The sequence below is a fragment of the Juglans regia genome, chromosome 6 (assembly GCF_001411555.2).
Source record: "Juglans regia cultivar Chandler chromosome 6, Walnut 2.0, whole genome shotgun sequence".
Taxonomy (NCBI): domain Eukaryota; kingdom Viridiplantae; phylum Streptophyta; class Magnoliopsida; order Fagales; family Juglandaceae; genus Juglans; species Juglans regia.
In genome coordinates, this window is record NC_049906.1 from 35769369 (window position 1) to 35796703 (window position 27335).

The following is a 27335-nucleotide window of genomic DNA, read 5'->3' on the forward strand; positions in this document are numbered from 1 at the left end:
TTTGGAGGGCAAATCCACTATATAATATGAGTGTTTTACAGCCTCTCAAGGTTTCTCGTTTGTTTTGGTATAATGGAGGTCAAAGACATTTTTTTAGAAAAAATATTCTAAAGCTCTTATTCATGTTGAAGATGACCTCTCTGTGTTCTCGTCCTCCTCCTTGGTCGTCTGGAAGTGCTCCTTTTCTTTTATTAAACCTCTATCAGTGGTTGGTGAGGATCTCGACTTTATGTTGCTTCACCTGTCTTGTGTTTAACTCGCTTTCTCTCCCATTTTCCATTTTTTTTTTCTCTTTCCCGTCACCTCCTTCTTTTTCCTCTAACACTTGTTTTTCCTTGTCTCTTATTTCTCTCTCTTCTATTATCTTTTCCTAGTCTTCTCCCCTTTCTATTCTCCCCCTTAGCTTCTGATGATGATTTGGGCTTAGCGAGTCTTCGGATATTGGCCTAGAATATTTACCCCCAACATAAATGAACTCATACACTAGTATGTATATATATATATATATATATATATATATATGTGTGCGTGTGTGTTTTTTTTTATATTTAATTAAGTACTCAAAATAAATATAGCGTATTATCTCTGTTCATCTAAATTTTGGGATAAGCTAAAAATTATTTTAAAATATGGATCTGGTGCAAGGAGCTGTAATATTCTTGGACTCTTATAAATTCAATTAATAGTACGAATTAGATATAAAAAGAAAATAATTAAATACCAAACTTTCAATTGGATTTGACACAAAAGCTACTCATTTCAATTGCATCAATCCATTCAGGACCCACGCCAATAATATTGATAGATTGGTTTAATAAGAGAATATAGTAATTAAATAATAAAGTTGCATGGAATTAGTTTATTTCCAAAATAACATGCACCCATCTACACGGTTTTGAATTTTAATTAATTTCCACTATCAACTTTAGACTTTTGATCAGTTTTTCTGACGTGGGAGCATTGAAAATTCATTCCATTAACTACGCCTGCTCTAACATATATCTTTCGTTCTCCTCACCGCAATATAAATGACAGATCGAGGATGGATTATTGGTCGTAAGGTATTAAAGTACCAAAGTTACCAATTATCATATTTAATAGGATGATGAATATTTTTGTTCTTTTTTAATTATCATCTCCTTTCATCCGTCCATGGAATTATGATGTATTCTTGAGCTTTAGAGGTAAAGATGTTCGCCATAACTTTATTTCCCATCTATACCATGCTCTGGTTCAAAGGGGAATCAATACTTACATAGACAACAATCTTGAAACACTACAACAGAATGTGTATTTTGTGAAAGAGGAAACTGTCACAAAAAAATGACAAACCGTCACTAAACATATTTGGTGACGGTTTGAAACTGTCACCATGACCGTCACGTAAAGTGCGTCACAGAAAACATTTGGTGACGGTTTACTGTTCAACCGTCACAAAAAATATTTTTAGTGACGGTTGGAAGTGTTCCGTTCGGTACAACGTTCGAACGTTCCTTTTTTGTGACGGTTATGAACTGTCACAGAAAATCACGTTCGGACGTTTAAACGTTCGGACGTTATACCCGACCCGATTGGCGTTCGAATGAGAGAAGTTGACGTTTGTTGTATATCGTTCGAACGTATCATATTTACGTTCGCATGTTAATGCGTCCGAACGTTAATTACAATAAACGTTCGAATATTTGTTCGAACGTAAACGTAAATGTTCAAACGTAGCGCGTTTAATGTTCGGACGTTATTTCGAATGTAAACGAAGGAGCGTCCGAATGCAAGTTCTTTGTTCGAACGTTAGTCGGTTTAACGTTCGAACGATTCAATTGTATTTACGTTCGAACGTTTGTTACAGTGTGAACCAACGTTCGAACGATTTTTATTTACATTCGAACGTACAGATCAGAAATACTAATTTCATAAAATTTAAAAACAAAATACCAATGGTATCATATTACATACCCAATTAACAAGTAACAATGTCTTATAAAAGTACAAAATTAGATATTAAAACTAGTCAGAAATATTGATAAAATTTATTTCTTCTTTTTCCCTCGCCCACGGGGATTCTGTTGCAACGACATAACACGCTCCATTTGCACCATCATCTCTCGTTGCACTTGCTCTTGCACTTCACTGCGTATTCTTTCCTCCTGGTCTCTCTGTTGGTCCTGCAAACGCGTCTCTAAATGAGACTGTCGTTCTAAGAGAGACTCTAACTCTTGCTATCTCGACCTCATATACTCATTCTCACGCCGTGCAGCTTCTAAATCTGCTGTAAGATTATTAATTTGTGAAGCCGATGAGGTTGAGGAGGATGAACATTTATGCTTGATAGATCGTCCCAAACCTCTTGCCATACTAGACTGCGGCCCGAGCACTTGGGTGAATATGTCTATGTCACTAGGAGAGGATTCCGCAGAAGTCGACTGCATCTCCAACATTTTGTTCTGCAATTTAAAAGGTAATGATCGTAAATAATTAGTAACGTATTAAAAGAAATAGAAATAAGAAATAAACTATTAAAATGTTCTATAAAAAATTTATTTAACAAAATTAACACTGCTTACATAATTATCTGCAGCGACAGGATCCATCCATTCACTATGCTCATTAGTGTGAGCAGCAGCATAGACATGAATGAGGGAAAAGTTTTCAGGATCATCACGTTTCTAACAAAGCGACAATATTAGCAATTTTAAAAAGATAATGTTAGTACTTATCAGAAAGAATATCAGGAAAATAAATGAATTCTATAATTTTTTAATTATCATTTTTTCAGCAAGACGGTGGAATGACCTTGAACCGGCACGATGGTGGACAGTCAGAACGGATCTATTCTGTGCATTTGTAGAACTCAAGTGCTACAAAATATATTAAAAATGTTAATTGTAATATGTATACATATAATGTATAAAACGAATATGAATGTAAATAATTAAAAGATATAAATGTAAAATACCTAATAATCTGGAGATGCGAAAAGATCACAACACTTTCTCCAATCATCTAACTTCATCTGCTGAAAAGGAGACTGCGCAGCCTCTTCCAACGTCTCAAACTTCTTGAAGTGGTCATGACATCGTCCTTTGTGACGCCGGAATAGTGTAGCCATCAACTCATTCACGGTTCTCAAATCCTCGCTACGGCCAAAGTCGAGGTCGAATTCATCCTAACAAGGGAATCAGGTAAAAAATATAATATATTAATCTAAGTGAAAAAAATGTACTGAAAAGTAAACTCACCAGCACACGACTTCGAATGTGCTCCTTAATCTCATTCGGAACATCTCGCCATGAGCGCACATAAAAGGGAGCATAAGCTCGAACTACTGTGCCAATATAGGAGGAAAGCGCTGCTGCACTATCATCCACTCCTCCAGTGGAATTATCAGGAATTGTGACCTTCAGTTTACCGTGCCTTCTATTTTTTTCAAGAGAGATTCCACGTGTATAGCCACGACCGCGACGTGCAAATGCATCAACTACATGATAATAATAGATATACTATAATTATAATTATATAGTTATTGAGAAAAAAATATTAACTATATATATAATTATCAACGACAATATTTCCTTACTGGTAGGTGTCGACTGGCTGTTGTTCTCTTCTGTGTTAGCTTGATCTTCAGGAACGGATTCCTCGAGTGGGGAGTCCTCAATGGATTCAGGACTTGGACTTGGCGGAGGCACATTTCTTCGTTGTCGTTTTGGTGGCATTCTTTAAAATAATTAATTATATCAAAGAAAATTAATTAGAAGAAATTATGAAAATTTAAGATATTTTATAGTCACCTATATAAATAAAATATTTAATACTTTTACTCTTCAGATGAATTTTCCATAGTTGTTTCAGAATCTCCATCAATAACATCTTCATCATCATTATCCACCTCCTGCCCGGATTCTGATTCGTATTCATCTTCTGACTCGTCTTCTTCATCTTCCTCCAAACTGACTTGAATTGAATGATCATTTAATACAGACGGGTCGAGATGTACGGGTGGGACATCATCTCTACACAAAGGGAGCAACTCGAGTGCACCGAGGTCAACAAACAAGTTAATACCCTCTCCATCTTCCTGGTATGCCTCAACAATCGGATTGTCATCTTCATCTCCACTATTCTCGTAATCTGCACTCGTTCCTGCTTCATATATATTTTGAGGAACAAATTTTTGTACAACTCGCCAAGTTATCTCCCCACTATCTTCATCAGCACTTTTCATTGGATCAATCAAGTAATAGACTTGGGTAGCTTGACAAGCCAATACGAATGGATCATCTTCGTACCATTTAGATGCAGTATTGACACTCGTAAAGTGATTATCCCTATGTATCGAAACCCGACCACCGCCTATATCCCACCAATCACATTTGAAGACATATGTTACAGACCCACCCAGATATTTCAATCCGATAATATCACGTATGACACCATAATAGTCAATATCATCTGTTCCATGACTCCCCTCGACCAATACACCACATTTTTGAGTCTTTCTATTACGTTCACGGTCCAAAGTATGAAATCTATAACCTCGAACCGTGCATGCAGTATATCGAAGTGCTCTATTTGAGGGACCACGGGCCAATGCATACAATTCAGAAGAAATTGATCCGGGATCACGAGCACGTTGTTCCAAAATCTAAAAATTGAAATAGTATATATTTATTATTTTATTATCCAAAGTTAAAAATTTCACAATATAACATATATATAATTTTAGTTCATACACGTTCTTCAAACCATCCGGGAAATTCTTCCTCGTGTCTTGCCTCTATATTTTCTACGCCTTCCGTTCTAAGTTTGTCCATGTGGTCACTGTTATAACATATTGCAAAAGAAGTATATTTTTAGCACAACAATTCTAATTAATTTAAAGAAAACTATAATTATTCAAATAAATTAAATGACATACCTAAGATAATCATCAATCTCTCGGCAGTTATTTAGCACATACCACCGAACCTTACCCAACTCTCCATCAATTAAATCGTAACCTGTTTGTGCACCCAAGGGTCGTACATTCTGGGAAAACACTGATAGCTCACGAGGAGGCGGAGTAGCAAGATCAGCATTTCGCTCTTGACGACTAGATCGTGTCTCAACACCACGAAGATATAGAGAGCAAAATGTTAACCATTCATCGTGTATATAAGCCTCTACTATTGAACCCTCAGCTTTGGCTTTATTCCCAACAGTGCGCTTTAATCGACCCAAATATCTTTCAACTGGATACATCCAACGGAACTGCACCGGTCCACCCAGAAGTACCTCTCGCGGTAAATGTATTGCTAAATGGACCATGACATCAAAAAATGATGGTGGAAAGATCTGCTTAATTTACATAGTATAGTAGCAATGTCTTCTTCCAATTTCGACAACACATCTCGATTTACTACCCGAGCGCACAAATCCTTGAAAAACATACATAGTTCAGATATGGCGACACGTACATTAGATGTCAGCTTCCCACGAATTCCCACAGGTAATAACTTCTGCAAAAATACGTGACAATCATGACTTTTCAATCCATTGATTTTCCAATCATCAGGACTCACGCATCTACCAATATTTGAAGCATACCATCTGGCAACTTCACACCTTGCAACCATTTACAGAAATCAATCCTCTCCTCCCTCGTCATCGTAAAACATGCATGCGGCATGACCACCCTGTTGCCTTCCACCCGCAAATGCAGATTATGTTTAATTCTCATTCTCTCAAGATCTTTCCTCGTCTTGATCGTGTCTTTCATCTTTTTGTTAATACTCATCAATGTACCCAGTATATTATCACAAATATTCTTCTCTATGTGCATTACATCCAAACTATGTCGCAACTTGCATGACGACCAATACGGCAAGTCAAAAAAAATACTACACTTTGTCCAATTCAATTCTGCTACGGCTCGTTTTCTCTTGTTCTTTCCCCGACCTTTGCCAAAATTGTTCGCTCTAACATGTTGCAGTTGTTCCACTATCTCTTCTCCAGACAACTCTTTTGGTGCAATCCTATCCTCTACTCTCCCATCAAACTTGGCACATTCTCTTCTCCATGCATGATTTGCTGGTAAATAACGTCGATGACCCATGAAACACAACTTCTGAGAAAATTTTAGCCACTCACTAGCAGTTTCTTTATTACACGTCGGACACGCTAACTTCCCTTTCGTACTCCAGCCGGAAAGATTCCCATACGCCGGAAAATCATTTATGGTCCACATTACTGCAGCATGCATCTGAAAAGATGTCGACTTAGATGCATCATAAGTTCTAACCCCTGTTTCCCATAACTCTTTCAGCTCTTCAATCAACGGCTGCATGAATACGTCAATATCATTCCCAGGTGATCTAGGGCCAGGGATGAGTAAAGTTAACAAAAAGTTTGGCGCCTTCATGCACCTCCATGGTGGAAGATTGTACGGAATCAATACAACGGGCCAAGTGCTATAACTTGTACTCATATTCCCAAAAGGGTTGAATCCATCGGTTGTGAGTCCCAGGCGCACGTTCCGAGCTTCTAACCCGAACTCTGGATACTTGATTATCGAAAGACTGCCACGCAAGTGAATCAGCTGGATGCCTCATATACCCGTCATTCTTAACTCTTTTCTCCTCGTGCCACCTCATATCATGAGCTGTTTTCTTACACATATATAGTCTTTGCAACCTAGGTTTCAAGGGAAAATACCACAACACCTTAACCGGCACGTTTTTCTTACCTTTCCACCTCGACTCTCCACATACAGGATATGCTTGTTTCTCCTCGTTCTCCTTCCAGAACAATACACAATCATTCTTGCATGCATGTATGGACTTGTACTCAAATCCTAATCCCTTTCTCAACTGTTTCGCTTCATAAAAGTTCTTAGGCAATGCAGACCCTTCGGGAAGCACCTCGTTAAATAAGTCCAATACCATGTTTATTGCTTTCGTCGACATCCCACACAATGATTTTATGTGAAGCAACTGCACAATAAACGACATTTTGGAATGTTTTGTACAACCTGGGTAAAGCTCGCGCTTTGCATCTTCCCACAGTGAAGGAAAATTTTCACAATCAGTCCCTGATCCACCACTTGAGGCATTGTCGTTAACCTCATCCATAAACATCCCAGCTCCAATGTCACCCAACATCTCCTCCATCTCATCATGCTCATAATCATCATCCATGTGCCGTAAATAATTGTGATGATCGACCAATACATCTGCTGACCCTTCATACAGCTCACCATGCAGTACCCATCGCGTATACCCCAGATCCATACTGTTCACAAATATATGACGCTCTACTTCATCCAATCCTATCGCACACAAATTTTTACATCCTCGACATGGACACTTAATGTAACCACGACTATCAGCAGAGGCCCGTGCAAAATCAATGAAAGTTCTTACTCCACATGCATAGGGTACGTAATCCTTTCCAAGTCTATCGTCCAGACGCATCCAATTTTTGTCCATTTCTAAAAACATCCAGATATTAATAACACGTACATTGAAAATTCACATGCATGTCTTGCCTCCAATTCTCATTACTTTTTTGATAAGGTAGTTGGTCCTATCCCATTCGAGATTATATTCTCCATATTACACAAATCTCGTCACTCTACTAATTTCCACGTTAGTAGAAATTCCGGCAGCACCTCCCCATAATTCTCCAAGTATACATGTTCAAATATCGGGATTGTGACCCTACGAACAGTATACCCGAAGAACAATAGAAGAAGATACCGAAACTTCATATTAAACGTGGAAAGTAGCGAGTAACAAAAATGTGTAATACAGATAATATAATCTCAAACTGTCCACACTGGACAATTCAGGAATCAGTGGACACATAAATGTACACTGATTCCCGAACGGGTCTAAGGGTATTTATGCAATGTCACACGCATCTAGCAAAAAATCATACTAACAATGTCTCCATGTTGTTTACATTAACAATGTCACCTTCAAGTAGTGTTATATTGTTAAATTAAAGAGAGATGGAAGATAATTATGTGACCCTAAGTTTCGTGCCTTGTACACAACGAGGGAGAATTATCTTGAAGAAATGTTTAAATTTTAGTCTAATTACTTAACCGTCACAAACTGTCCGACCTTGACAACTCTCAAGGCCGGAGAGACTATGACAGTCAAGCAATTAAATTAAAATTTCAACATTTCTTCAAGATAATATTCCCTCGTTGTGTACAAGATCATCATTCTTAAAGTATAATTTTAATTGATATACTTAATTTCAAAAGTTATACTATAAGTTTAATTATTATAATTCGTAAATAGTTACTTTTATGCTTGTTATTACTTATATATTAATTATTATTATAAATATTTAATTATCATACTTAAATTTCAATGGTTATACAATAATTTTAATTATTATAATTCTTAAAATAACACTTTTATTTGTTATTACTTAAAATTAAATATTATTATAAATATTTAATTATCATACTTAAATTTCAATGGTTATACAATAATTTTAATTATTATAATTCTTAAAGAGTTACTTTTATGCTTGTTATTACTTAATTTCAAATATTATTATAAATATTTAATTATCATACTTAAATTTCAATAGTTATACAATAATTTTAATTATTATAATTCTTAAAGAGTTACTTTTATGCTTGTTATTACTTATATATTAAATATTATTATAAATATTTAATTATCATACTTAAATTTCAATGGTTATACAATAATTTTAATTATTATAATTCTTAAAGAGTTACTTTTATGCTTGTTATTACTTAATTTCAAATATTATTATAAATATTTAATTATCATACTTAAATTTCAATGGTTATACAATAATTTTAATTATTATAATTCTTAAAGAGTTACTTTTATGCTTGTTATTACTTAATTTCAAATATTATTATCACAATTTTTCAAATCCATATCACAACATATTCACAATAACTCACAATATATTCACAAAATAACATGCCACATGTATTAACATATTTCTAAACTTGAGTAAGCAATAAACATGTATTAACAAAGCCTAATGACAATATATTTTTAATAATAAACACAATATTTCAAATTTATATCACAACATATTTAGAATAACTCACAAACTATTTACAAACTATACAAACAATAATCACAATATGATAAAGAGTAAGCATCAAATCACAACAACATATTGATAAAGTTTAGAAATATACCTAGCACTCACAATATCCTCTTACAAATCAAAATCTTCAAACTTCCCAAAACAAGCAATCCTTCAAAAAAATACAACACAAACTTATTAGAAATATTCTATAACAAAAACACATTCTATAAATATCATAAAATTTAAATAAAGACAAGAAATAAAAATATTATCTTACCAAAACTCAACTCTCTCTCACTCTCTAACTCAACTCTCTCTCACTCTAACTCTCTCTCTCTCTCTCTCTCTCTCTCTCTCTCTCTCTCTCTCTCTCTCTCTGTTGCGCGCACGGGAGAAGAAGAAATAATGGGCATCCTCCCGTGCGCGTACTGATTAAGTTCTAAAATTATTAGTTTAAACGTTCGAACGTTAACTTCAAACGTCCGAACGTTAATTCTAAAATTATTCCCGCCCAGAACGTTCGGACGTTTAAAATACACGTTCGAACGTACCCTTCTTATGATACACGAAGAAGAAATAACGTTTGTAGATTTATAGATAAACGTTCGAACATACTACTTAAACATCCGAACGTACATTTCATGAAAGTGTTACCATATTTGAGCGGGAAATCTCCCGCACTAATTTAACTAACGTTCGAACGTTGACGGATTTGATGTTCGAACGTATAGTATAAACGTCCTTACGTCTGAATAATCACACAGATACCTTAATCGAGCTGGAAAATTCCCGCCTCTTAGTTTAACGTTCGAACGTTAACTTCAAACGTTCGAACGTAAGATTCCTACTATACTTAACTTATAGTATAATATATATACTACATTGTATAGTATTTTGTGCATAATATAATTTATATATTATGCACAAAATATGTGTTTTTCTAAATTACTATATATGTGTTTTTCTATATATTAATTATTTAAATTTTATACAACTATATCTTATATAATTAGTTAAACTCAATAATATACTAGTTAAATAATATATTTATACTATAATATATAGACTAAATTTACTAATAATAGTTTAGTATATGACTATATGTAAATATCATACTACTAAAAATTTACAATATTACTACCATGTTGTTCTAAATTACTAATGTATAAATATAATAGCATGTAATACTAATGTATATATAATATACTATAAACACTAAGATGCATAATAACATCAACATGTAATATTGTAATACATATACTAATGGATAAACACTAATCTATAAATTTATAATAACATATAATACTAATGTATAATAACTAAAGTATTATTCATATCAATTTTATATAACAATATCTTGTATTAATTATATTTTTTGACCTAATAAATTCTCAACATATTCATTTTGATAAATATATTAGTAATTCTAATATACATTAGTATAATAATTAGATTTATGGCCTAATACTAATACTATTAGTAAACCACTTTAAGCCTATATATAAATTACTATATAAAGCACTATAGTATTAATTACTAATACTATATTACTATGTGATACTATTAACTATAGTGATATATTAGTATTAGACATTAGTATACTAATACTATCAGTGATATAGCTAGTGTAATATAATAATATTTATACTAATACTATTATATAGTTATACTAAATTAAAATCACTATAGCAAATATTAATATATAGTTATGCTAATCGCTATAACTAATACTAATACTAATATAGACTACAGTTATAACTTATAGTATTATAACTTATACTAATATATTATATAGTTATACTAAATCACTATAACTAATACTAATATAGTTATACTAATCACTATAATAGTGATATAGTATTAATATCACTATTAGTATAATACTATAATATATAGTATTAATAATAACTAATACTATTATATAGTTATACTAAATTAAAATCACTATAGCAAATATTAATATATAGTTATGCTAATCGCTATAACTAATACTAATACTAATATAGACTATAGTTATAACTTATAGTATTATAACTTATACTAATATATTATATAGTTATACTAAATCACTATAACTAATACTAATATAGTTATACTAATCACTATAATAGTGATATAGTATTAATATCACTATTAGTATAATACTATAATATATAGTATTAATAATAACTAATACTAATATAATTATTAGTATAACTAATATTTATATATATTAATATATATATCAAGTATATTAGTTTATTATTAATATTTCGGTGCTTTTTTTTTAATATTCATATATAATAATATATATCATATATTTTTTTTATAAATTTTCATATATATATATAATATATAAAATAGATTAATATTAGTTAGTATACTACTATACAATACGGCGTCGTTTCTATTGCAATAGGACTTTCTTTTTAATTTTTGAATGCATGTTATTATGTTACTTGTTTTATTTAGTTGTATTTTTTGTTATAATCAAAAGTTTAATTAATTTAGATTGTAATGTTGAGAAAATTGAAATTTAAAAGCTCACAATTTTTTTTTTAAAAAAAAAAGTGGGTCAAATATGAAGTTAAAAAAGATAAAAAATAATAATAAAAAAATCCGACTCCGCTCCGACAAGTCGGAGTCGGAGTCGGAGCGGATTTTATATGTTTCGGAGTTGGAGTCGGAGGTTGGGCCCTCCGACTCCGAAAGTGTCGGTGCTCAGCCCTAACAACATGTATAAACATATTGCTAAACTTTATAAATATAAGAAGCACTCACAAAAAAACCAATAATCTAATTGTCAATAATATTATATAACATCCTAATATATAACTTAAACATTTATAATATAATATATTATATTGACAAACGTTCGAACGTAATAATAAGTACGTTCGAACGCTCTATGTATATAAGGCCAAAACCGAACGTCGAAACGCATTTCCCTGCCCGTATCCATCGTCTTCTCCGTTATTTGCCGCCACGCCGCCGTCACCGCCGCCGTCAACTCCGCCACAACCGTCACTAAAAGGTAGGCATTCATCTTTTATGTAAATAACATGTATTTTATTGAGATTTAGATTGACATTTGGATTGAGTTTGGTTTAAAAACGGATAAATATTACCGGATTTTCAACTTCATTTTCCGGCCACCACGACCAGTCATTGGCCGAATAGTCACCGTAGAAATGTTTCTTGAAGTGTATACTTCATTTACATGGTGACATTTCGGCATTTAGACCCTTGTAGAGAAATTTTCGAGATTTCAATAATGGCTGAGTCGACTCAACCATTCTGCGTCGAAACTTTCCAACGTTTCACCAAGACATTCGAACGTACGACGTTTAAATTACCGAGCCGTTACGGCTTCCACGTTCGAACGTTAATCGTCTTACATTCGGACGTGAATATTATTAAACGACATAAGTTCGAACGTGAATATTTACTTTCGCACGTAAATCACATACGGTCGGACGTTTAATTATAACATCCGAACGTAGTGATTTTCTACATTATTCATGCTTCGACGTTCGGACGCTCATATTTACGTTCACACGTAAAACAAATACGTTCGAACTTAAATTCGAACGTATTTGTTTACTGCTTATGTTCGAACGTACATCTGTACATTCGAACGTATTTGTTTTACGTTTGAACGTAAATTTATTTACATTATTTTACGTGCGAACGTATAAATTAACGTCCGAACGTTTTTATCTTTAACGTTCGAACGTTAATGCAGAGCATCTTAAAATTAATACAAAAAAATGCATTATTGTAAATAATTTTTTTTTTCCTTTTCTATTTTCAGGATATGGCTCTTCCACTGCATACACGAAAACGAGGGAGGGAAGGAGCCACGTCGGACACTGCCCGTATCGGAGCTCGTACTGCTATGGTAGAGAGAGAGGTCTTAATTAATGAGTTCGACGAACTCTGTTGGCAGCAGACGAACCTAAGAGATGTTTTCCTCAGTAGAGGCTGGGGAAATATCTGCACATTGAGGGGGAAGGTATACCCCTCAATGGTTCAAGCATTCTATATGGGGATGTGTGACATGCCTCCGGATGCATCCTCTCACACCGTGACTGTACGCGGTGTTTCCATTGAGGTATCGGCAGATGTCATCGGCGAGCACATCGGGGTTCATCGAGGGGCTCAGACATTTACACACTCAACACCCCGTGAGGATGTAGGCACTTCTGCATCATCTACTGGCCGGGGATGTGAGCCAGCATCAGCCGATGATGCAGGCCAGTCAGAGGATGAGGATACTGGCGTCGAGGCTCGGGATGATGACCGAGACGAAGATTTCTACATCCTCAACGGGAGGGATCGCATGCAGATCGAGCGGAAGAACGCCTTCAACCAGAACCATCTGCTGCATTTCTTCCGCATGTTGCACCTTATTGTTGCAACAAATGTTGATCCTGTGGCTCATAAAACCACATTTAGTCGGCTTCGGGCACAATTTTTGATACGAGGGGCACGTGGAGATCCTATAGATTTGCCACTGCACATTTTTGAGAGGATCCGTTACGAGGCGAGCATCGTCTCCACGGATAATCTCCCATATGGTGTCCTCATCAGCCGACTATTACTTGCACGGGGAGTGCCGACCCAGCCAGAGGAGCCGGTCAAAGATCAGATGAGCCCCCTCGACATGACCACGCATCGACGTAGCATTGGACAGGCGAGGGGACGTCAGCCACCCCCTGTAGAGGATCTAGTTCCTCCGACGCAGCCTGAGCCAGGTCATGTCGGGAGGAGTAGTCAGCATACGCCGAGTACATCTGCAGGGGATGTGCGGCCTGCTTGGGTTGATGCGGTCATCTCACAGCTGACTGCGCATATTGATCATAAGATCGATCGATCGCTCGAGGCTATATCGGCGTCTGTTGCCGAACTCACCCATCGTGTAACTATCCTCAACGACAAGGTTGATACCTTGACTGAGGATGTACGAAGTTCGACTTTTGCGGATAACGTTATCATCTGACTGTTGTTTACTACGTTCTATCAATTTTTGTATTTTATTTTTAATATTTGTAACGAAAAATATTATGGAATATTTTTATCGTTTTTTCATTTCAATTTTTAATCTTCTTTGATGTTATAATTTTCAACTTTAATACTAAATCATTGCATTTCAAATATATATAAATCAATAATATATATTTATATATTACAAAGTGTGTATATATAAATATATACAATTCAATTTTTTAGACTTGTTCACAAATTATGCACAATAAAAATCACATAATTTTTAAATTAAAGTCATTTAATTTAAATTTACAATGAACGTTCGAATGTTATTACTTAACGTTCGAACATTGGTGCAAACATTTTACGTTCGAACGTAAAATTAATAACATTCGAACGGTTGCACCAAAACATTTTACGTTCCAACGTAAACAGACATAACGTTCGAACGTATATGTGACGTTCGAACGCATATTTCCCATACGTTCGAATGTAAAAAAATCTCATTCTATCTTTAGTGACGGTTTTCAAAAACTGTCACAGAAAATGCCTTTTAGTGACGGTCTAGGGACTGTCACAATTTCCCAACCATCACTAAAAAGTAATTGTGTTGTAGTGAAAGAGGGGAGGAGATTTCACCGGCACTTTTCAAAACTATTGAAGGGTCAATGATTTCTATCATTGTACTATCTAGACATTATGCAGAATCTAGATGGTGCTTAAACGAGCTATTGAAGATTCTTGAATCTTGATTGCACCGTATAAATTTCCAGACATGGGAACAGCATAGAATGGTTTTCATGTGCTAAACAAGTTTTATTAATTGCTGTGGGACCAATTAATTGATCATTAATTTTAAACAACTTTGAAAATTTAAAGTTGTATCTTTGTGGGATATTCTTTTGTCTTTTTACATCTTTGTTTTCTTTTCAAAAAATATCAACTTGCTTTGAGACCAAATTGATCACTTTAAGGACAGCAATGGAAAACAGGGGAAAAGAGAAAAAGAAAGAAATGAGGGAGAAGATGGGAAGAAGAAGAGGGAAAATGGAGAGGTGAAAGTTGGTGCTTGATTTATAGTACCGAGTGACAAGAAGCTCCAAAGAAGTTGCTAACAAGTTTCTCATTTTTCTCTTAATTTTCCTTTTATTTAATAAAAAAATGAAGACACAACGTACGCGACACATTGGCCAGACTTATACACGTTCTTAAAAATAAGGAAGTTGCCTACAAGTTATTTTATTTATTTATTTATAGGAATTATTGCATACTAACACTCATGACCAGCTTGTATTGTTTCATTTTTTTTAATCATGCCGACGACCACGACTACAACTACTTATTTTTTATCGGAATTGGATCCCTTTACACGGTTTCAAATTGAAGTCCTACGTACTGTGTAAAACAAAGGTCCAGATCTCACACCCATTAATATAATTTTCTGTATGAACTCAAGACCTTTGACATTTTCTAGCGTGGGAGAATAGAAGTTGTCAGTAAAGATTGAGAAGGCTTTTGAACTCATAATAGCTAGCATGCATGGTTGTTGGCGGCAAAGAAGTCGTGTACGTTCCATATTAATTACTGGGTTTCAAATTCAAGTCCTATTGCGTAAAACAAACGTCCATATAAATCAACCGAGCAATTACTTTTGTTAGGATTTCATATAAATTGACCGTCCAAACATCAACTCTTAGCGAATAATTAATAATTTTGGGATTTTTTTTTTTTATTTTTAAAAATAATTAAAAGTGTTTAAGAAATATTTTTTTAAAAAAAATGTATACTAGTCGATACCGAATTTACACTCTTTCTATTTGGGAACAACATCTGTGCTAAAACAAAGTAAAGTCAATTGTTGTGGGACCAAATTGATCATTTTATACAGCTTTGAAGGTTGAAAGCTCTGCAATCGTACAGAATAAACACATGCATGCATGTTCGACGTTGTTGCCGAGAAGTTTCTCATTTCTATGACCCACTTTATCTCTACAATTATTTATTTGGGATAAGTTCTGCAACTCTATAATTGGACCTCTTGCTAGATTGTAATCGCGCATACGTATTGTGAGCATGACTTCTTCTTCTATGGCCTTTCAATCAGGAGCTTCTTCCTCTTCTTCATCCTCTTCATCTCCTTCTATCCATCCATGGAATCATGATGTATTCTTGAGCTTTAGAGGTGAAGATGTTCGCCATAACTTTATTTCCCATCTATACCAAGCTTTGGATCAAAGGGGAATCAATACTTACATAGACAACAATCTTGAAAGAGGGGAGGAGATTTCACCGGCACTTTTTAAAGCTATTGAAGGGTCAATGATTTCTATCATTGTATTCTCTAAAAACTATGCAGAATCTAGATGGTGCTTAGATGAGCTATTGAAGATTCTTGATTGCAAGGAAACAATGAATCAAATTGTTCTACCAATTTTTTACGACGTAGATCCATCGGAAGTACGGCATCAGGAAGGAATTTTTGGAGAATCCTTTGATAAACTCAAGGATAACGTAAAGATGCTGAAATGGAAGGAAGCTTTGAAAAGAGTAGCTGATTTGTCTGGTTTCCCATTAGCGAAATTCCAGTAAGCTTTGCCTATATATACTTTCTCATGTTAATGCGCATGCTATATTTGAGAAATTTGTGAGGAAAATTGAGACAAATATTAAAGGATGTGATTGGTGAAGATAAAATATCATACAAAAGGAAAACAATTTGATATTTATGATTATTTTTGGGATTGAATAATTATATGCAAAAAAAAGTCAAATTTTAGAAATCCTTTCTGATTTAGGGATTAAATATCTGCTACCACTACCACATTAGTTTCACATAACGTTTAGTTTCAATTTGTTTCTAGATATAAAGACTCACAAAATCTCTTAAATTATAAATTTTAGATTATGTTTTGTTATGAAACAATGTTCAGATTAAAGAAGGAGAAAAGCTACTGGCCTTTTACACCGTAATCTACAGCTGTCACTTTGTTATGGAGAATGAAAAACACTATATATTTTAACTTAATTAGATTCATACGTCATCTATTGTGAAAAGTACTCTAACTATTTCAATTTGTCTTCTCTTTTTTATCAATAGGGATGAGTCAACATTTATCCAAGAAATCATTCAATGGGTGGACATAAGAATAGTAAATCAAACACCTTTAAGTGTTGCATGGCATCCAGTTGGGATAGAGTCTCGTATACGAGACATTTATGATCAACATCTAAATATCGAAATGAATGATATTATACGCGTGGTAGGGATATTCGGAACCGGTGGAATTGGTAAGACAACTATTTCAAATGATATCTACAACCGGATTTCTTCTCAATTTGAAGGAAGTTGTTTCTTAAAAGACGTTAGAGAAACTTCAAAACGAACAGGAGGTCTACTTGAGCTGCAAAATACACTTCTATCGAAGATCTTAGGAACAATATCGAATATTGATGATGTTGACAAAGGAGTCAATGTGATTCGAGATAGACTTCGCTCTAAAAGGATTCTACTAGTTCTTGATGACGTGGATGAGATGGTCCAACTAGAAAAACTAGCTAGAGATCGTGATTGGTTTGGCTCAGGAAGTAGAATTCTCATCACAACAAGAGATCAACACTTATTAGAAGTCTTTGAAGTTGATTCAAAATACGAGGTGAAGATTTTGGATGAGAATGAAGCTCTTCGACTGTTTAGCTTGCATGCTTTCAAGAAAGACGAACCACTTGAAGGTTATGTGGAGCTCTCTAAACAGGTAACAAAATATGCTCAAGGTCTTCCACTAGCTTTAAAAGTGCTAGGTTCAGATCTAAAAGGTCAAAGTATAGATGAATGGAAAAATGCATTGGATAAATATAGAAAGATTCCCAACGATGATATTCAGAAAGTACTCTTAGTGAGTTATGAAGGTCTGCATGCTACTGAGAAGAAAATATTCCTTGATATTGCATTTTTCTTCACAGGAGAATGTTTGGCTAATGTCAGGAAAATATTTGATTGTTGTGGTTTTTTCCCGGTTCATGGAGTCAAGAGGCTTATAGACAAGTGTCTTATTACTATTGAATCGAGTGGTGAAAGTGTTCAGATGCACGACTTGCTACAAGATATGGGACGAGAAATTGTTCGACTAGAATCACCCGAAGAACCTAGCAAACGTAGTAGACTGTGGTTTCATGAGGATATCCGTGAAGTGTTGGAAGAAAGTACGGTAAGAGTAAAAAAGAATATCTTGGATTTTACATTTATTTCATTTTCCAAAAGTGAAACATAGTGGATTTTTTTCTTTTTTTGAGAAAATATAAATTGTATGAATTTATACCTAAATAAATATATATACAAAAAATTAATCCCACAAACTGACGTAATTTGATGTGTTTCATCAGATTATAAAATCACTTTTTTTGTAAAGTAGATCTAATGGATCAGATGAAAACAAGTCAGTTTGTAGGATTTTTTTTGTGTAATTTTTTTGTGGATATAACAATACTCATATATATATACAAACATTTTAAATTATCAATATGAATTTTTAGATATATATAGAATTCGTTTATTAATAATTAAAATGAGTCAATAAAAGTACCAAATCTAAATGTTCTTTTTTCATTCCAAATATCTTATATTTTCTAATTTCATGTCTACTGTCTCCTCAAGCCAGTGTTTGTTTTATTGAAAGTTATAGGAGAGTACGTAAGTTGGTAAAAAGACAATCTTTATATTTTAGTATTGGAGATTTTAGCAGAGTAATATTAATTGATAAATACAGAGTATTATTTTTCGTAAAAAGACAATGTTTTATATTTTAGTATTGGAGTTTTCAGCATTCGATAAGTATATTTTTCATAAAATATCTTCATGCACTTATATCAGGGGCCAAACGAAATTGAAGGCATAGTATTAGATTTACCTAAAGGCGAGGAGGAGATGATAAGCTTGCATCCGGAAGCATTTCGACATATGAAAAGACTTAGAATCTTTATAAATCGTAATGCACGTTTTTCTTGTGCACCCAATTATCTGTCTGAGAAGTTAAGATTACTTGATTGGCCTCAATATCCTGAAGAGTCTTTGCCACGTAATTTCCAAGGAAAGAATCTCATTGTCTTTAAGATGCGTAATAGCCTCATAAAGGAGTTGGGGGATGGATTCAAGCCCAAGGTACGTACACAATTATAATCATCATCAACGACTTTTTTTTTTTCTTCTTTGAATTATGTAGTAAAGTCCATTATTAAACTTTTCCTCTTTTTCTTTTACAGAATTTGACGACTATGACTTTCTTTAATTGTCAATTCTTAGAAAAGATTCCGGATCTTTTAAGTATCTCAAATTTGAAGCAATTGAGTGTCACATGTTGTACAAGATTAGTTGAGGTGCATGATTCCGTTGGATCTTTGGAAAATCTTTCTACGTTGGATTTTGGAGGATGCTCTAAACTCCAAATCCTTCCAAGAAGCCTCAAGTCGAGATCTTTACGCCAGCTTAATTTTGGTGATTGCTCAAGCCTTCGTTATCTTCCTGAAATGGAGTGTAAAATGGAATTTTTAAGCTTGTTGTATCTGAGTAACACCGCAATAGAAGAACTGCCTTTATCCATCGTGAACCTCGTTGGACTTCAGTTTCTAGATCTATCGGGCTGCCTAAACCTTTTGCGTCTCCCAATTGCTTGCATTCAGTTGCAACATTTAAGCCGACTCCGTCTTGATTGTCCAAATCTTGTAAAGAAGATGGGGAATGATGGGCTATCGCTTCTGGCTACTGAGTCTACAAAAATGGAAGAGGAGATATCATTACGTAAAGAAGCACTCCATGAATTGGCGCCTCCAACGAATTCAAGCAATGGGAGCACCGCATTACAAGTATCGAATCTTCAAATTAGTTGTTCCCATTCAGAATCAAATTTCTTTCCAATATCTAGTTTCTTTACCATGTTTAACTCCGCTGCCAGTTTGAGTCATTTAGATCTATCAATGACTAAAATTGTTAGCCTTCCCACGAGCATCAAAGAATTCGTTACACTAACTAGTCTTTCCTTGCGCAATTGTGAGAAACTTGAAGAAATATTAGAGCTTCCACCAAATATAGAAACGGTAAATGTTGGTGGATGCAAGTCATTAGAGAGATTTTCAGAAGTATCAAAAATATTGGAATTCAATGGAAGCCACATCAGATCGCTACAAAGAATTAAATTGGTTGGCTGCGACAAAATGCTTGTGAATATATGGAATGATAAAGTGCAAAATCCATTATTGTGGAAGGTATGTATGTATGTGCGATCTCATTTTTAATAGTATGCATGTATTGCTTAAATTAAATTAAATTAAATTAAATTGATGATGATATTTAATGTTTAACAGGGAGTCTATGAATATGAATATGATGCTACTTTCTTTCCAGAAAATCAGATTCCAGAGTGGTTGAGTTATGTTCGTGAGTTTTTAAAAGATGATGATAATGGCAGATGGAGGGGAGAAGAAGAGTGGGTAATAGATATTGAGGGGCCACACTATTTGGAGGAGATAAGCGGAATTGTATTATATCTCGTAATGTTTGATAAAGATGCTGAAAGATGGAGGATAGATATTAGTTGTAATGCTAAGATAACCACTAACGGCTCAAATCATGTATGCTGTATTGAAGAAGGGGTACGATTGATTAGTATGCTTGGAAATATGCCTAGATATGCTGTATGGGTGGGGTACTCCAATTTACAATCTTTTGAACGAAAGGTTTTGGACAATTTGCGAGTTCAATTTGATTTCCGTCGTCCTTTCTATGGGAGGAAGGTGCTGTTTTATAGAAGTTGCAGAGCCAAAGTAGTATACAAGAATGAAAGGAGAGCAAATAAAAAAAGAAAAATGGATGAAGAAAGTAAGTCGCCCCTGTTCCTTTGATTTTCAAGTAATATTTAATTGTCTCCTCTCTGCGTATTATATTTTTTTCCATTTCTGTTTTGATACCGAAAAAAAAAGACGCTAGTGTTGACATTATTGCTCTGTCTAAAATACACATACATTATATCCAGTTTACAATCTTTTCACTTTGTACATTTAATTTTGTTTCTTGGATGATGATTTTAGTTATAGCCATTTCATAGTCGATTCCATGGTGCTTGTTTGAAACATCACTTTGTATAGCTTGCATCTCTGTGCCGGTTTTTGAGACATTGCCCTGTTTTAGGTCCCCATAAACTTTGGCCAAAATAGCTCATCTGGTATTCTTTTTTGCACTTAAATTGGTATTCTTTAATTTTTGGGACTGTACTATTCATGCTACAATTACACAGAGCTCCATCCAACATTTGACTGAGAACAAGTTTGTGCAGGGCAACCCAAGTATTGGTTTTGGTTTAGGTTTTGGTTTTGGTTTTGCTTTGAGTTTTGCACTATTTTCTAATCTGGCAAAGGCAAGTATTAACCTGTAAGATCTCTTTATTTTGTGCTGTTTTATAAATTCATCATCCAACACCAGCCTCTTTTAGTACTAACCCTTTTTATTTTGTGTTTATATCCATTTTTTACAATAAAAGTAGTTCGCTTAGACTTGTAGCCTTTGTAAATTAGGCGTAGTTGTGATGCCCTTGTGTTTTCGGAAAATCGGATTCCATTGTTAAGAGTCCTTGATGATCTGTTTTCGAAAATTGATGATGATCCTACATATACCAACTATCTTTATTAGTTATTAGCAATTGAAATTGTTAAGAGTTCGGTTAATGTCCAGCTGAGCGGAAGTGAAGAGATAAGTGGAATTGTATTGTATGTTGTTCTCTTTTTTTAAAGAACATGGCATGTCTAGGTGTTTTATTTATGATGTTGAGATAACCTGTAATGGCTCAATTTGTATGAGAAATGCATTTATTTCCAAATCATTAGCAACTTTACTTCCTACTCTTACCTCTTCATTATGGCCTTACTATATCTAGAAGTGTTATTGGCCACATATGTTCATTAAATTAGTCATGTTCTCTGGACAATGATAAGCGAAAAAACCAAGTCCACATGAGATCACCCATGCATTTATATTCTGCATGTGGACTTTAGAGCTAGAGTGGTGCTTTTGGATTCTCCTCTAATGATATGGTCACTTTGTATATGCAATTCTGGCTATTGAGTCTATGTGGTAAATTCCTTTCAATTTGTTTTGTCTTTTTTAACCGAATGTGACAACTGTAACTTCAAAATTTGTCTTAAGGAATGAAAAATGTGATGTTTTATTTGCTTTGAATCGGGAAGGAATGTGGGCTGTTTGAAGTAGATGACATAGAGGCTTTGACTTCTTTAAGGGATCTTTAAATGATCTTGACTTTAGGTTTCTCAAGTTTGCTACTGGAAGGGGATTCATTGTTTATTGGGGCTATTGGTTCTAAAGAACCTAATTTTTCAAGCCAAGAGAATCTGATTTCTGAAACTCAAAAAGTCTCCTTTCTCAGTTTGCAGTGTATGATGTAATTCATGTTGATAGACAAGGAAATGAAGCAGTTCATTTACTTGCAAGGCACGCTTGCTTTGTGGATGATACTATTCAATGGTGGCATCAATGTCCAAATTTTCAGAATCCATTCTGGAATCTTTTAACCAGAAGGAGAACAGTTTTCGAGTTGAGTTTTATTGTGAATCAAAGATGGTGTTTGGAGGACAATATTGACAAAGTTGCGATCCAACCTACATCCTCTGTCAGCAACTGATATCAGAAGTTTGGAGGACAACTCTTTCTATAGCAAATCAAGTCTTACCATATCAATTAAACGAAGGGTGGTTGGTATATTCTGTACACCTGCTTTCAAGAATTGATAAAATTGAGTACCGTCTCTTTTTTTCTTTTTAATTTTATAGAGTGGTTTGAAAACCTGCCTCCTTGTAGAGTACATTTCGAGTGAAATTAATTATTCATGGATGTATGCTATCTCCCTGTTCTGGTTCAAAAGGATACTGTGTGAGGATTGTATATATGTTTGGTTGGATATATATATATAATTTGGCCCCAAAAGGCATACTTTCTTGTAGTCGCTACTGATCATCAGCCTTAATTTCATACACTGTAACTTCTTCCATGGCCTTGCAACCATCTTTTCCTTCTTTTCTCTACCTATTTTTCTTTCAGTACCCCTGAATGGGCTTATGATGTGTTCTTGAGTTCTAGAGGTATATAAAGATGTTCGACAAAACTTTATTTCTCATTTATATGATGCTTAGTTTGTGTCAAAAGGGAATCGATACTCACATTGATGAGCACCTTGAAAGTGGAAAGGAAATTTCATCGACACTTCTCAAACTTATTGAGGAGTCAAGGAGTTTGGAGGGGCTGATGAAGATTCTCGAGTGCAGAGAAATTAAACAACAAATAGTGCGGAAAGAGAAGGAAAATTATGGAGAGGCATTGGTCAATTACAAAGACAAGTTGAATGCATGATGATACGAAGGATCGTACGTGTTGGTGTGTTTTGTTTTCGAAATTTGAACTCAAGAAAAACATCGATCAACAAATTAGAGCAAAATCTTTTCAGAGATATTTTTAAGAAATTAAGTGAGCAAGGTAAGTAATTAGTACACTCCGTTTAGACCAAGATTTACTTTCCATGGTAATGTGATGTGATTTATAGTGGTAGATCAGTAATTAGATAAATAATTAATCAACAATTATGATCAAGGAAGCACAAATGATTGAAAGGTGAGAAAACATATAAATTATGGATAAGGCAATCATCGAACCTTTGAATGATGCCAAAAGGCTGCGGTGAATGTTTATTATATCATCTCCAGAACTCTTCAAGAAATTGCCAAAAAGTATCTGCAGAGATAATCCTAATAAATGTTTATATGAGCATTTCTATTTCTGGTCTTCATATTGATAAAATGAACACCAGTAAAGAAACAAGTTGAAGAAAATCTCGATTACGTCAATTTTCAATTTTCCACTGACTTGGTGATTGAAAAATTGGACAGGGCAAATCATACCCTTCAAATCAGAAAATAGAAAACTTGAGTACCGAGTAAGTACTAAAACTTGAGTATTCTGAACCAATTCCAGGTTGTAGGTATATGATGATAAAGAATACCATGCCTTTCAAGCAACAAATCACACATCACTCATCAAGCCAAATTACTTGCAAACACAACTGCTGCAAATGCCTCTGTTTGGCCCCAGCAAATGGCCATATCAGTAAGAGGGCTCACATCTGAACCATTCATTTTCTTTGCAATCATTGCCAAGTGGTCACATTATACTCACATAGTCCTTGCGCGTCATTTCAAAAGATATCAAAACACCAAGAGAAGCAAGTGCAGTTTTTGTGTTGGTAGCCATATGCCTACTGTCATTATTGAAATCCTTCCATGCTCTGAAAAACTAATAAGGTCATGTTTCGTTCTAAAAAATGCAGAGAATATTTGAGAATTTTGAATTTAAAAAAAAATAATAAAAAAAAACGCATAAAATATTTAAAAGGAAAAACATTTAAAATTCTCCAATCAATCCACTTAGGCCCCAGCAGGAATAAATGCTCCCATTGTATTTACAATACCTCTTTTCCATGACCTGCTGTCTCACTGGATTTCCATGACATTTCATACACAACCTTCTCATGGAAATCCTCTGAGATTGAAGTGACTGCATCAGAGGATCCCTATTGCTCAGTTTTCATGAGAGTTCACAGCCGACATAATTTCGATGAATGCAGCTGATTTCATCATAACAAGCACATATCGGGAAATTGTCGGAAGGTAGACTTGTAAATAAATAATTATCTTGAATACAACCATGCAACAAATATCAACGGTAATGATGTTAACTCATGATATGTTTAGTCTCAGGCATCAATGTCTTTGATCCAAAGTCCTGTGGTTGACCAGTCTGTCTACTTCCCTTAAACGGAGACACAGAGGCAGCTAACTTCTTTTCGCCCAGCCACTGAAGAACTACTATACAGTAAGGACGGAAAAAATGTGCACATGTAAGTCTAATTGTAGGCTCTCCATTTAAGTTATGCACATCCATCATGTACTAAAAAGTTTCAATATCATAGTAGTTTAAGTCTAATGTTGGATGTGTGGCTGGAACAGAGGATATTTGGCAGACAAGAATAAACCAATCATCTCAAAGGACTGAGAAGAAACTACAGAAATAGAAAAGATGCATGCCTTGATAGAGAAATTATATACCAACTTTATGGAGAGCTATACCTAGGGGTGTATTGCTGATACAAAAGGAGCTTTTGTGCATCCAGCATTGTACAAGAATTTTGGTCTAACACTCGTGGAGGCAATGAGACGCGACTGTGTTATTTTTTAAAATGTTTTAAAAAGCCATTGAATCTCTTATGGACCTACTATTGATTTCCTCTTAATTAATTTATTGATTTCCTCAACAGCCTTTTCCCGATAACTAATTTGCTTTCGGATCGAATCAATCACGTTAAAAGAGCATTATTGGAAGTCACAAAACAAAAGTATATTCATTGCACGTGGACAAGTTTCTCTTCTTTTTCTGACTCACTTCGGAGACATTTGTCGGGAAATTAAATCGGGAGAAAGATCTAACATCTGGAATGTTAAGAGGTGGCTTGAATTCTGTTGAAATAGTGCTATGTCGTATGTTCGCTCAAGCGGAGGTTCACTTAGCTCGAGCGAAATCAGGCATAGAGTTTGGCTCGACACTCGCTCGACACTTAGCTCAAGCGAAATCACGCAGAGAGCTTCGCTCGACACTCGCTCGACATTCAGCTCAAGCGAAATGTCCTAAACCTACGCTCGCTCGACACTCGCTCGAGAGTTCGCTCGAGCCAATGTTCACAGAAGTGAATTCTCACTGTTTCTATAAATATCAAACGGCGCCTCCTTTTCACAATAGACTTTGGAAATCATTTTTGTCTTGTTTTAGTGATTTCTTGAGAGAAGTGAGAGAGCAAGAGAGATAACTTCTTTGAGAAAGAAGTTTTGTATTATTCTTCTGTACTCCATCTTTGTTGATAGTGAAAGTTCTGATACCGACCCCACCAGTGGACGTAGGCTCACTTTGAGCCGAACCACTTAAATCTTGGTGTTGTTTCTATGTGATTGTCAGTATTTTCTTTTGCTTATTTCCGCTACTATACTTCGAGTTAGTCTTAGATATACAGTTATTCCCAACAAATTGGTATCAGAGCTTGGCTCAGTGTGATTTGGTGGGATGGCTGTGGCTAAGTTTAAAGTGGAGAAATTTGACGGTCAGAATAGTTTCAGTTTATAGTGCATCAAGATGAAGGTTTTACTGCGACAACAGAGCTTGTCAAAAGTATTAGAAGAGAAGGTATAAGACGATTCTCCGGCTCTTTCAAAAGAAGAAGAAGAAAAGGTGCATAGTACTATTCTTTTGTCACTATCTGATGGAGTTTTAAGAGAGGTTGCTGACGAGGAGACTGCAACTGGTCTTTGGTCTGCACTTGAGAATCTGTACATGAAGAGATCTCTCACCAACCGTTTGTATTTGAAACAACGGTTATACACTCTCAAAATGAAGGAAGGTACTTTTATTTCTGAACACCTAGATGAATTTAATAAAATCATTATGGATCTAAGGAACATTGATATTAAGCTTGAAGAAGAGGATCAAGCGTTAATTATTTTGTGTTCATTACCCATATCTTTTGAGAACTTTGTAAATTCCATGTTGTATGGTAGAAATATAATTTCCTTGGTAGATGTAAAATCTGCTTTGAATTCTAAGGAATTGAGGAATAAATTGAGTGTGAAGAGCACTAATGAACAAGCTAGTGACTTGTTTGTTAAGGGGTCCTCAAGTAGGGGTAGATCAACTGACAGGGGCTCAGAGAAGTATAAGGGTAAATCCAGGGGCAGTTCACAGACAAAGTTTAGTAAGAAAAATGCCAAATGTCATTACTGCCATAAGTTTGGTCACTACAAAAATGAGTGTCCAAAACTGAAAAAATGTGCACATGTAAGTCTAATTGTAGCCTCTCCATTTAAGTTATGCACATCCATCATGTACTAAAAAGTTTCAATATCATAGTAGTTTAAGTCTAATGTTGGATGTGTGGCTGGAACAGAGGATATTTGGCAGACAAGAATAAACCAATCATCTCAAAGGACTGAGAAGAAACTGCAGAAATAAAAAAGATGCATGCCTTGATAGAGAAATTATATACCAACTTTATGGAGAGCTATACTGCTGCATTGCTGATACAAAAGGAGCTTTTGTGCATCTAGCATTGTAGGAGAATTTCGGTCTAACACTCGTCCAATTTAAGTTTAATGGGCATTTTAGACAAGTCTACAAGCTATAACTTATTGAGGTTGCTAATTAAGAA

The 27335-nt window shown here is 34.7% G+C and overlaps 2 protein-coding genes across 3 annotated transcripts in view; both read left to right on the forward strand.

Annotated features, from left to right (window-relative positions):
* The window catches only part of LOC108989133, a 31520-nt gene extending 6562 nt beyond the window's left edge, over positions 1–24958 (forward strand). For both annotated transcript variants that reach the window (XM_035691205.1, XM_035691206.1), the window contains exon 3: positions 24838–24958. In XM_035691205.1, the coding sequence (XP_035547098.1) occupies positions 24838–24900 (63 nt within the window). In that variant the 3' untranslated portion in view covers positions 24901–24958. The remainder of the gene's footprint in view (positions 1–24837) is intronic.
* On the forward strand, positions 16081–23744 carry LOC109020578 (disease resistance protein RUN1-like). The gene is made up of 6 exons (XM_035691181.1): positions 16081–16622; positions 17135–18242; positions 18905–19192; positions 19294–20292; positions 20392–20905; positions 22464–23744. Exons 1-6 carry the CDS (start codon positions 16111–16113, stop codon positions 22475–22477), a joined length of 3435 nt encoding a protein of 1144 aa, XP_035547074.1. The 5' UTR covers positions 16081–16110; the 3' UTR covers positions 22478–23744.
* Positions 24959–27335: the final 2377 nt, after the last annotated feature.

Coding starts and splice junctions, on each gene's coding strand:
- LOC109020578 (XM_035691181.1), top strand. CDS start 16,111: ATGACTTCTTCTTCTATGGCCTTTCAATCAGGAGCTTCTTCCTCTTCT. Junction 18,243..18,904: donor AAGTGTTGGAAGAAAGTACG/GTAAGAGTAAAA, acceptor CACTTATATCAG/GGGCCAAACGAAATTGAAGG. Junction 20,293..20,391: donor AAAATCCATTATTGTGGAAG/GTATGTATGTAT, acceptor AATGTTTAACAG/GGAGTCTATGAATATGAATA.